General features: G+C 42.6%; 1 protein-coding gene across 1 annotated transcript in view; it reads left to right on the top strand.

Annotated features, from left to right (window-relative positions):
* Positions 1 to 851: 851 nt before the first annotated feature.
* Positions 852 to 12,437, top strand: part of T265_05319 (hypothetical protein) — a gene marked incomplete at both ends in the record, with an annotated part of 39,463 nt that continues 27,877 nt past the window's right edge. The window contains one exon of the mRNA XM_009170302.1: positions 852 to 930. Within this exon, the coding sequence (XP_009168566.1) occupies positions 929 to 930 (2 nt within the window). The remainder of the gene's footprint in view (positions 931 to 12,437) is intronic.

Here is a 12,437-nt window from a genome sequence, read left to right on the forward strand (position 1 = left end):
TTGGAGGTGAATTTAATGACTAGAAAGTCAAAACCGGGCAAAATTATTCGTTTTCTGATGATTTCTTCCAAAAGTGTTCTATTTAAAGAACACTAGCAGTACTGTCGTTTATATCAACGTCCTTAGTAGGTTGGCTCTGTTCTTGTGTAACGCATCACGCTATCAATTGAATGCACTGACTTCTGGCCACCGCTTGCTGGGTAGTTTCGGTTGTGTTATTGATCACTTGAAGGCTGAGATGTGCTCCATTTCTTTTGCTTTAACAGTGTTCCTTCTGCAACTGGCAGATTACTAATTGGGTGAATTTCGCTCGTACAATATCAAACTTCGATTTGACAGCGACATAGTGGTTTCCTCTTAAATATGTAAGTATGCCGTTTCACAACATGTAGGTTCCCGAAGACAGTTAGACTACCTTTCCCAGACCACGGGGTAAAACATCAACTAAAGTTTCTATGAGTTTTACTCAGACAATGAATGATAACCAATAACTTCAGATGTTTAACTTGGTAATCGGATACTTCAAAACCTCAACAAATAGAGGAACATGCCATGTGTGCTCATAGTTTTCTTCAAAAGTACCTTTAAAAACGTCGACTGTACTATGAGCAGAAGAAGCGTGCAAAACAAACTGCTTAAAGTAGCCATTTGACGACTGACCTGGTTGCTGCGTGGTCCATTGATTGTCACGTGACTGACTACGGTGTATATACAATACAGGCAGCAAAGCTTGGTGAACAGCTCAACATTCATTGGTTGTTGCTATTGCTGAAATGAAGTTTTCACCAATCAACTGCATTTTCTGTTCTTTAAAGCCATCCGTAATAAGCATCTGTAGTTTCACATGCATACCTTTGAGGACGACACCTTTGTCTGGTAAAATCGATAGCAGGTGTATACGGAGTATATGTGTAGTTAAAGTATCTGAATGTAAGTTCCGTACGCAATGTTTTTACATTAAAGTTGTTTGTATCAAGAAATTGAACAAGTTAATTTCGATTGTTTGTTCTTTTTGTCATTTACTTTCAAACGGTCTTTTAAGAACTGCACAACACAGAGTTAGGACTCAAGGAGTTGTTCTCATCCACACTGCACTTTAAAACTTGGCACATTATGGAAAATAAATAATGCGATGTAAAATTATCACTTGGTTTTGTAGATGTCTGTGATGGTGTTCTTAGCTGTGATCAAGGACAGCCCATTTATGCATAGTACCGGTTAGGCCCTCTAGATGCTGATGAAAGGCTGAAAGCACAGTACAGCTGTTTCATCCTCATTGGAATTCATTGGGAGGGTGAATCTCACAAAGCTCCTTTGGTCTCAAACTCGCGAGCCTCCAGTTTGCACTTTGGATGGACGGGATGGCTCAGTGGTTAGGGTACGAATTCACTGACCGGAAGGTCCGTGGTTCGAACCCGACCCCTGCCTATCAAAATGTCCTGTCTAGGCTTGGGTAACCTGGTAGTATTCCCTTGCTTCCTCTTGGTGGCATGGCAGTTAGACACCGAAAGTGTGCTGCAGCTGGAACATTTAATCGTCCGGCCACAAGCGACTGATCAGCGACTCGCACACAGACAGGATGTAGCGCCGCGGATCCCTCAGTCACGGGTTTCACATCGGGTTGTCACATATGTTGACAGGTCCTTCAAGAGAAGACTTCCCAGATGGGAGTTTCGTTCATCCCGTCTAAGTTGGGCCTAATCACCTTGCTGATCAGCCGCTCGTGGCCGATTTAAACTACTTGCCCGGAGGCTGTAGGTTCGAGGCTCCCCGGAGTTCTGCAGAACGCGCACTTCCGGTGATTCCCACTATCGTTAAATCATTTGTACAGTACTCCTCGGCTTTTCAGCAAAGCCTGACTTCATTTGTAGGACGAAATCGTCACCGAAACTCCCGAATATCCTTACACTATCAACCTTCGAATGATGTGTACGAGAGCTCCAAATCGTATCAAGAAACACTTTTGGTGGTTGCTTATCAAGGCTGACTTGATACCTGGGAGATAAGGAAACAAAAATTGGTTGTTTCGGATAGAGAAAGTAAAATGGAGACCAGAATGAATTTATCCGTTAGTGTGCCTTCATGCTTTGTGTAAGCTTCCATTTCTAGTTCAGACATCATCATCATCGTTGGGAGCAAGACCATGTGAGAAGACTGATGCTTCATTGCTGTACAACTGTGTCAACGTCCAATGGAAAGAAGAAAGAAACAGGGTCGGGAGTGACACTAACTGGCAAAGTCGCCTATAGCCTCTGCGTTGACTTCCTCTGTCACATCACCGTCGGAGATAATGCAACGTCCGAGAAACACATAGCTCTCGGCAACTTCCAGTGCCACTTATGCAGACTTTAAAGTCAAAACACAGCATAGTGGAACGTCCTAATCCAACCTTTCGGTTTTATTGGACAACCATCTTCAAGGATTTCTACAATTAGTTGATTGTAGACTTCTAGGGTCATTTCCTTAGATGGCTCAGTGGTTGGAGCGCAGATTTACTGAGGGACAAAGGTATTTGGTTATTTCGGAATCATGACAAAATAAGATAGTTTTTCTTAGCGTCGGACAATGTATAGATTGTATAGTATAGCATATAGTATGCAGTATAATATATAGTATAGTATAGTATGGTATAGTATAGTGTAGTATAGTATAGTACAGCATAGTATAGTATAGTATAGCATAGTATAGTGTAGTATAGTTTAGTATAGCATAGTATAGTATAGTATAGTATTGTATTGTATTGTATAGTATGTAGTATCGTATCGTATGTTTAGTAAAATGGATCATAGCCGCCACAAGAAACAATGAAACGGATATTTGTGTAAAACGTCTCCATATCATGAGTGGCTATCATACTGTGTCAAACTGTGAAAGTAAATGGAATGTCCTGAGAATTAGACAAACGCGGAAGTTCCTTTTCCCCAAGTCTATTCTAATCCGAAAATTGAAGCAGTGATCTCAGTACCAGGTTCTCAGTCTGTTACGGTTAACGTATAATATTCCATAAAATGCAATTTAAAGACACCTCTAAGTTTCACTGAATTTGACTAGCAAATCAATATTTCCCCAAGGGAATCGCACTATGTCAGCACATATAAATTCCTCATCAGTCTCCCAAAGGCCAACCTCGATTAACCAAAATTGACTTTCGGCAAAAACGTGACCTAAATGACATGGGCCTGCGTATTCTTATAAATTACTTCGCGTTTGTGTGGAGCGTTCTACCAGTAAGGGAATTTGGTTAAATTAGGGATGGGAGAGTGTTAGCATGTAAGTTAGGAATGTCTTTAGAATAAACGATCTTTCGTAGCAACCCGGAAGGTCATCATTGAAGAGATGCTGCAACTGCCAAGTTATGACTAGGCCATCCGAGTTGTTCTTAGACAGAAAACCAAAATGCAGCCGAGAATAGGGAGTATGCAGTTGTGAGCTAGGTTGACAAGGCCTACTTCATAAACGTGATCAAACTGACAACCCACTAGTCAATCCTAGATCAGGTCAGACACCAAGGCGACTGGTATCCGAGAGAAGTTTGGTGTCACACAAAGTGATACAAACATAGGAGAGTTGAATTTTAGATTCGCCTCAAAAACGATGAAGGGACGTAATCTGCCCGCAAATGACTGAACTGATAGCCAGAGGAAAATACAATAAAATAAACTAACGTACGCTACTGACGCGGATTTATTGTAAAACTTTTACTTACAAACACTTGTCAAACACAACCCAAGTGCATTATTGAAGGTTTTTCGATTGGATCTGACTTAAAATAGCCTAGAATTTAGCTTTGATAAATGGGATATTTAGAAAGGTCAAACTGACTGACTAAATTGTCGGCGGCTTGGACAAAATTTTGCTCTTCTCATTTTTGCCAACTGTTGGTCAATCGTTGGGAACCAATTGAGAAATAAGTTGAGTTGAATGTTTTTAACTTTCGATTACGTCCACACGTAATTCCTGAGGTTCATTAACAGCCGAGTGTGGAGATTGTAGACGGGTTTCGTCAAAGCGTCGTTTGTATCACATTCCGGTTTATCTACTCAGTTGAGCTCCGAAGCAAATCAAGGGACCGTGCGAATTCACATCTTGAGCCAACTCCACTAGAGTCAAGTCCAGAGTTGATGCGAATGTATCAGGAAGGTCACAGTCCTGAAAGCAATCACTGAATTCTGCAAGTCTACTAAGACTCTCAGCTCCGCTAGACGTTGACCAGACAGACAACACCCTCTCAACATGCAGCGCATCACAGCCTTGTATCAAACCAAGACAGCGCGAGTCAGCGTTGATCAACGCCCCGAAATATGCAGTGCGTCACAGCCTCGTACCAAGGCCAGACCGCGTGCGTCAGCATTGGACCAAGTTCAGACAGTGTCTCTCCAATAGATAGCTTGAGAATGTTGTACCTTTGCGCTCGCACGCACTGACGCTCTCGCACTTGCTTGTTTGGAATGTAAGTGTTGCTTTCCCTTCTGTGAGTCTTTTTTTCGGCATTAGGCACTAGAGTGGGTCAGCAGCGAATGAGCAGATATAACAGAATGCTGCCTACCATTGTCATTCAGTTTCTTCTTGTGGATGGACTACTTGGGTGGCCATTGCAACCTACTTTTTCATCAACAACTTGAGAGAAAACACCAACAATCAGAAAAAACCCGCGTGTTTAAGATGGTACTTAACACTGAGGACCAGCGGCTGTCTGAAGCAGTGCTTATTGTACCGTTTGACAAACGGCCTTCTGTCTCACATGCACAGTTCTCTTGAGAAGGCATTATCTATCTAGAAAGGGAAGCGGAAGATACTTTGAGAAAGTTCTTCGTAAAAGCGGACGAACGAGAAAATCCTTTCAGCAAATATTTCGTGCAGATTGAGTTTCTCAAGACGGGAACTGCTGCAGAATTCTGAAGAAGATTTTGATCGAAGGAGAATCGTGTTTTCATCTCTGCACTGTGGCGCAAATTCCAACTCAAACATTCCTGTTATGGAGACACGTTGAAGTCGTCATCAGTGAAGAGAACTGCTCGGGTGTGGTGGAATGATCGCTGAATACTTTAAGATTTCATTGTGAAGCATACAGTGTTTCTGTAAAAAAAAACGAAGGCTTATAGTCCAGGAGAAGAGGAGCAGCTCTGTCTCTGTCTTCGCCTGATACCCCGAGATATTATGTAGAGAAAGGGTAGGTCCTTAGGAACTTGATGACTAATTTTTCACTCACCACAAAAGAAAAATCGTGGTGACAAAGCAAGTTTCATTAACTTCGTAGAGCTGGTTGCCAAATAAAAAAATTCTTGGAACTGTTTTATCTGTGAATATGAAGGTACATAAAATTAGGACATTTTGACACTAAAAGGGGGGAGAATAACTCAAAATCCTGACTATCAGCCCAAATCAAACTTGATTCGGTCTGGTTTCAACTAAGTCGATTTGAGAAAACTAGAAACAATCTACTCATTCGCACGTCGCCTGAAGCTGACGGCAACACCAAATGGATTCGGTAGAGCAACCGTTCGCGCTTTTTCAACAAGCACTCCTCGGTTTCAGTCCCAGCTTATAAGTGTTGTTTCTAACCTCAAACTCTGTTGATCAGTGCGACCGTTTACTAGAACAGAACTTGAGCACAAGTCAACCAGCTGGCCGTTTCTACAACAGACTCGATCGGTTTGTGAGGGTGAAGACACGTTCAGGAGGCAAACACTTCTAGTTCACGAAGACTGTGGTTAACGTGTACAGCGAGGTCTTCCCAGTTAGTTCAGGAAGACGTTGGTAGTATTGCTGACAAGTGAGAAGTAAACTTGTCATCAGGTGGATATCTAGGTACAACGATGTATCTAAGATGTATGTAAGAGAAAACAAAGTCTTCCAGGTGTGTTTTCGAAAACTACAAATCCGTTGTGTCGGGATAGGAGAGGCTCAGGTTTTCAGTTGAATGAACAATGGTTCCCATCAGTCAAATTCATAGTGGTGGTTTTCTCTTTCTGGGATATTCTGGAAAATTCAAACTAGCAATGAAACAACTATTTCAAACTCACCCATTCACATCTGAAGAAGACAAGCCATTGGATTTTGTCGAGCTCCTGCGCAAGATTGCATATCCAGCAAGGTACATTAAGAACAAGCAACTGAGTTCCTTTAAAGCCACAGTCATTTGACCTGCGCACAATGAAGACCAACAGCATCCTCAAGGAGCACTACTGATGACTTCTGGTTTCCCAGGTGGACAACCACTCATGTCCAACATCATCTTCGCAGAGTTGGCGCTGAGACGCCATCCAATTAGATCCAACATCCGTTTCTCGTTTTCTATTGTGTCATGAGCAACCGCCCATTGGGTATGCCTCAATTGAGCCTGCCAGACTTTGCGATAAGGAAAAAACGGAAAACTGGTCGTATTGTCAGGTCAAGCATACGGAGCTGGTGTGCAAATATACAGGATGGCTAAATGGCCAAATATGGTCACTCGTTTTACTCCTTCTGTTCAGCCAATGGTCGCATCCTGCTAAGCCATGTTTGGTTGGCTCCGCCCACGCATCTGCTATCCGAAACGTATGGTGTCGATGGTCACCTCAGGGGCGCGTCTTTCTAGCGCCGGCGCTCAAACAGAGTACAAGATTGACAGAAACTCAGACTCCGTCTACCTAATGAGTTACAAGAGGGACGAAACCGTTGTTTGGCTTTTGAAGAAACCTGATGACAGTTCAAGCCTTGTCCCACTTGAAACACGGCGTTTTGTGCAGCACATTCAGCTGACGAATATCGTCAACAAGTTAGGATTCATTCGAGCCTCTAGAAAACATAAACAGCAATTCATTTGTTTTCAGCACTTACCTTGCCATGACCCGCGTCCGACAACCGGTTGGGTCTGTAACGGTTACCCTTCCGTTTAATTACGCCTCCGAACAGTTTCACAACCGCGTGTGACGCCCGCCTCACAGGTCACAATGGGTCACGCACAAAATCCAACCGTTCCAATGGCAGTTTGACATTAGATGTGGAAACATAAATGCAAGAACAATAACGATAGCAACCCCAAATTTTAGGGTTGTTCCGACTTTTTTAACACTGAGTGCCCTAAACTGGGTCCCAGACAAGTAAAGTTGACAGGAAACGTTGGAACTGCCCAAAATTTGCACCGAGGCAACATGAGGGATTCAGCAGATGACCATGTCCACGTGGCGGTGAGATACTGGGCGCGAAAGGTCAAAGTTGGAGGATGGCCTAAGGAAGAAAAACCGATAAAATTTCGGACGAAAAACGAGAATGGGGAACGGAAACAACATAACGATAAATCGCGTTGCGCATGGTAAATTAAGCAATGTTTGACTGCGTATTCCAGGTGAGAACGTTCGGTCACCTTTCCCTCCTAAAAGCATTCTAATGTATGTTGTGGTGAGTGAAATTTGCTTATGAAGAACTCGATACTACCCACTCTCACGCGTAACTCTTGGACTATCCTAAGCCTCTGTACCTATGCGAATGTCCCCTTGAGCTAACAGAAGGTCGAGTAAAATGTGGAGTGATAGGATTTTGGTGTAGCTGAGCTAAGAACCTGCGCTGTCTGTGTTATATGCCCAATTTTAGGCTTTGTTGTTCACGCAACTCACAAATTTACTTGAAATTCTTCTTGCACTTGGTATCCAAGGTGAAAACTCGAGAGAATCTCAGACAGTGGGTAAAAATGAGCTACTATCTGCCATGATCTGCTGAGCATGTGATCGATTTCGTTACCGATGGTTCCCACTTGTGTTCAGATGGACTGGCAGCACTCAACTGCCACGGTCAAGTATGCAAAACGAGAAGGCCGCAGTCCAAAATTTGGGTTTTCAAAGACCTAGAAGTGCAAGTGAACTAGAAAAGATGTGATGTGGAAGCAGTAAAAGAAGCAACCAATGGGGAAGCCTGGAAAGCAATAAACAGCAATAACAGCAGTGAACTTTAGGACAAACCGTTTTGATGCTGGCAATCCGTCCCGCATTAGTGTCAGCCGGTCTTTTCTGGTCCGATTGTCTTTTTCACTTGGTTGACAGAGATGCCGAGGCTACGAAATCATCGGTCATATTTTAGGAATTCGAGCGAGAGAGTGTCTGTTCCCCCCATAACTGAGGGTTAATCAGTGCATCGGTGAGGAAGGATACATTCATGACACATTTTTCACCGTTGTTTACCCCAACAATCGAGCGACCACAGTTTCATGGATCATCCTCAGGCTTATTCTTTCGATTGCCTGATGCTTAGGTGATGGGGAGAGGAACTCCCTAGTCGTACTTCAGTGCAGAAAAAACGAAGAGGTCTTAAATGATCTGATCTTACGCAGGCTGACAATACTCCGAGTGAATTTGGCAATCGCCGTTGACAATCTGAGATGGAATTATGTTCGGTTGGTACATTGTGGGAACCAGCGTGTAACCCCACTCGTACATGATGACAACATAACTTTGTATGTTATCTGCTCGGGGGGGTTGCTGAAGTCAAAAATAAAACTCGAAAGTTCTTCCCAAAGACGTCATTCTGAGTTGGCCCTTGAGTTGATGTGTGGACAGGTCCTTGATGATTTGAAAAAGCTAAACCAAGACTTTTACATCGGACTTGGAGGGATTCTTCATTCATTTTATTGCGTTTGGCAGTCAGCCCGAGTCACTTGCTAACAAGAAGAGTTAGTAGACCGGACTCAGCAATCACTGATTCATAAAAGGCCCGTAGACGTGTGGTAATCAATAACCAGAGTTGCACACTCCCTCACCCAACATATTGTGATCCATATAACTTTATTCAGTAGCCAAGGATAACTGACCCTGTGTGATTTGCTTGTAAAAGACCTGGGGTGAAATTGGATGCGGTAATGGCTAAAAATGGGACTCGAATCAATGCGGTCGTGTTTTGAGCCCGATATTCTCTTACGTACTTCTAAAACGTGTTAAGTAAGGCACCTGAGTTATCGGATCTATGGTTGGGAAAACAGTTCGGCCAGTATAACATGTAATCATTTAGTGATTGATTGATTTAATGATCTTTGATCACATGAAACCAGGTAATGCCCAGAATCACAAAATATTAGCCGATTCTACGTCAGTTCCCCCCACTCGTAAAGCAAAGTATACTTTGACCTATTGCAAATGGAATAATAAAAAACTGCAATTTAAAAGCCCGGTTACGTAAAGGCAAAATACCGAACAAATTTTGCGTCAGTTGGACACTACTGCAAGCTGTAATAAGCTGGTGAACCTGGTTGGTGTATGAAAAACTGAAACCCTAGAGTGAAATGATGTGCGCTAAAACGTTTCCTGGCGCAAAGTATGTTGAGCCTTGCTCCCATTTTCACTGTCCAACTGGAAGATGGTATGGTTCATGCAAAATTTGTACAACTCTCCCTTTCATACAAATTGAAATAAAAAATATCTACAAGCTGGTGCCCAAGTGAGCTCCACATAGATGATTTTGCCACCCAAATAACTGGGATTTAAAGTATTCTAAAAGACTTTGCTAAAACTGTCCATGTCCAAGAGTGCAAATCAGAGTATCACTCAAAGTATGACTCATTACTATTCTGGGATTATCTGACAAATCAACATTTCCGAAAGCACGCACGTGTGCTCACGATCAATTATAAATCTGAGGGATAGGTGTATTTAATCAACTTTAGTAGGTCTTTTTCCTGCAGTGTTTATCTGAATAACTTGCGTCCTAACTAAAAGATGGTAAGGCACAAACTTGTGCAAAACAGAAGCCGTAGAGAGATATATCAGCAGACAGAATTGTGCTATTACTCAGTATCCCGAGGGTTTCCAGGAGCCACTGCATTAGGCGTGGGCACTTCAGGAATTCAAATCTAAGTGACCCGGTCCCGGTAAGCGTTCTCCACAAGATAGTAAGTGTTACAAACGCAAACAACCTGAATGTTTATCGAATAACCGGGCTTTTGTATCTAGGAAACATCCGGGGAAATACGACGGACAGTTATGAAGAAAGATAGATTGTGAAACGATGAATTAAGAATACAGTGAGGTTAGGGACATGTGTGACCTACCTGGGGACTTTTTCAGACATTAAACACCAAACTGTGAGTCAAAGCACCTTTTCTTCTTTATGTGCTCTTGTTAATCGTTTCGGCTATCGGGTACGCATACGGGAAAGCTTTGGTTATAAACAGAAATGCACCATATTTTACCGTTATTTTTACATTGTCCCAGCTCCACTGCCTTAGTGTCGGGAAAGCAACACAAGGGTTTTATTGCGAACAAGCGAGTGCAAAATTACGAGAGATATCATGGTAAATAAAGTGAACTTTTGGCCTTGAGTTCAGGCTGCCTGATGGGCAATGGGTGAACACTCATCATCGTCAGCAGTTGTAGAATTGATTGACTATTTGAGCGTCCAATCAGCAGCTGAGTTTTCTCGCCTCGATGTCTGATGAGTCTAGGTAGAATTCGGCCATTCTGAGATTATTTTCATCAATCTGACCAACATGACAACCATGCTATTTCACATTTTATTTTTGACGACAAATTATTAAAACGGACTAACGGCAACAACATTTCAAACCATTCTGTTCCGCTTCAGGAAGCTTTGGTCACGTGATCATACCACTGCTGGTTTTTGCAGACTACTGTCAGGTGACTCCAAACAAGATATTGGCGTTTTTGGTCATCCTTGTTTGCAGGCTACAACCAATTTGCGAAATTTGGTTTCTAAGACATCCCTTAACTTCACATTAGTTTGTGGAGGCGCCCACTCGAAGCTCAAGCTACTTACCACTCCGGCGTATCCGGAACGGAATCAAGCTATTTGTGGTTCGGTGAATCCCTGGGTTGTGAAGCAGTGACCGTATTGTTAAGACAAGTCCCCTCACCACCACGCCACAAAACCCGAAAGGACGCGTGTTTTCCCATTGCAAAAAATAGTCAGTTTGAAGATGGATGACTTGTCAAGGCAGGCATTAAAAAATAGATGCACGTTCTTGCGTACGTATCCGTATCGTTCTGGCTAGGTTAAATGAAGTTACGCAGCTCTGGAATATTGATTTCCGACAGAAACTTAGTAGGGTGATTTAAGAAGAACAAAATACAGTAGTCTAATCACATGGACACGAAAATTCCCCGTCCTCATCCACGCTGAAAACTTCAACGCACGTTTTCTAAAGAACGCAGAAAAATTAGTAACTAAAATGGGATACATCGTTCTAATAATTTTTTCAACGGCTGGCCTGTCAAAAGTTATGCGACGAGGAAAATTAAGTATACAATAACTAGGAAATTCACTGGAGAGGACAACTGCACTCCACCTAACTGGATCTCTCACTGAGTTTTGAGAATAGTCAGGATAGAACAAATCACTTTTTTTCGGGGGACGTCTGCGTTGTTCTTGTTCAAACGCGTAAGGGAAGTTTTTCACCTATCAGGTTTTCAGAAGAGATTCGGTCATGCAATAAGATCAGCGTAGCCTGCATGCCAGTCGTTCTGCTTTCCCTTGAGTCTCACAGTCTCTGCATGGTCAACCGAGTATTCGGTGATTTCACTTCCCTCGTTTTTTTCGTTTTATTGTATCAAGTATTTTATAAAAAATGTGCCGACTGATTTCTGTGTATTATCAGCGCTCTTATTCTAATAAAATTAACCTAAGTATTGGGAGTATACTACAGCACCCAACTACCATCAAGGTGAAGATGCTTCGCAGTCGGGACCACTTATCTTCTCCAGATAGTGCACCAGGCAAAGAATCTTCTGCAAACAATCGATGGCATTCACACTGTGAACCTCCTGGGAACACCAGAGAACCGGTAAAGATGATGTGCAGCGTAAAATAATCTAGTGGACCCCCTATAGTTGAGCTGCGTGCGCCCTACCCCAAACAACGTGAATTTCTTTATCACGCATTTACTGGTGCCCTGGACGAGTATCGATCAGTTCACCCTCAAGAATTAGGTAAATTGCTCAACTGCCAGAAATCACGTTCTCCATCGACATATTGACTAAATGTAGGAAACCTTACCCTGTCAGCACCAGAGACTAAATGTTACTAACTAGAATGATTTGGGTGCCTAAAAGTCTATTCCGAATCGATTTTCCATGTGTAGAAACAAGTCTTGAAATAAATCACTTTCCACAGGAGATTAATTTAAGCAGATCATTTATTACAGTGAACTTTATTTCCGGTCTATTAATTCACCTGGTTGAGGGAAGAAAATACATGCCGTTTTATGTGCCGTTTCGAGCGACGTAAAGGTGGACCAAAGTCAGGTCACCCTTAAACTACCCTCAGCCTTTCAAGGTTTCGTGAGCGCCCATATTTTTCTACAGCTTACGGAACATATGAGTTAAAGTGAAACATGAGTTTGACGGGAACTCAGAGACTGAGTCTGTTTGATGAGCCTCAAGATGGGCAAAGCTGCCGTCATTGGCAATAACCTTGTGAGTATTCCTCAGTCCGTTCAAACATGCTGCAGGAATATT

Source organism: Opisthorchis viverrini, assembly GCF_000715545.1.
Source record: "Opisthorchis viverrini unplaced genomic scaffold opera_v5_98, whole genome shotgun sequence".
Taxonomy (NCBI): domain Eukaryota; kingdom Metazoa; phylum Platyhelminthes; class Trematoda; order Opisthorchiida; family Opisthorchiidae; genus Opisthorchis; species Opisthorchis viverrini.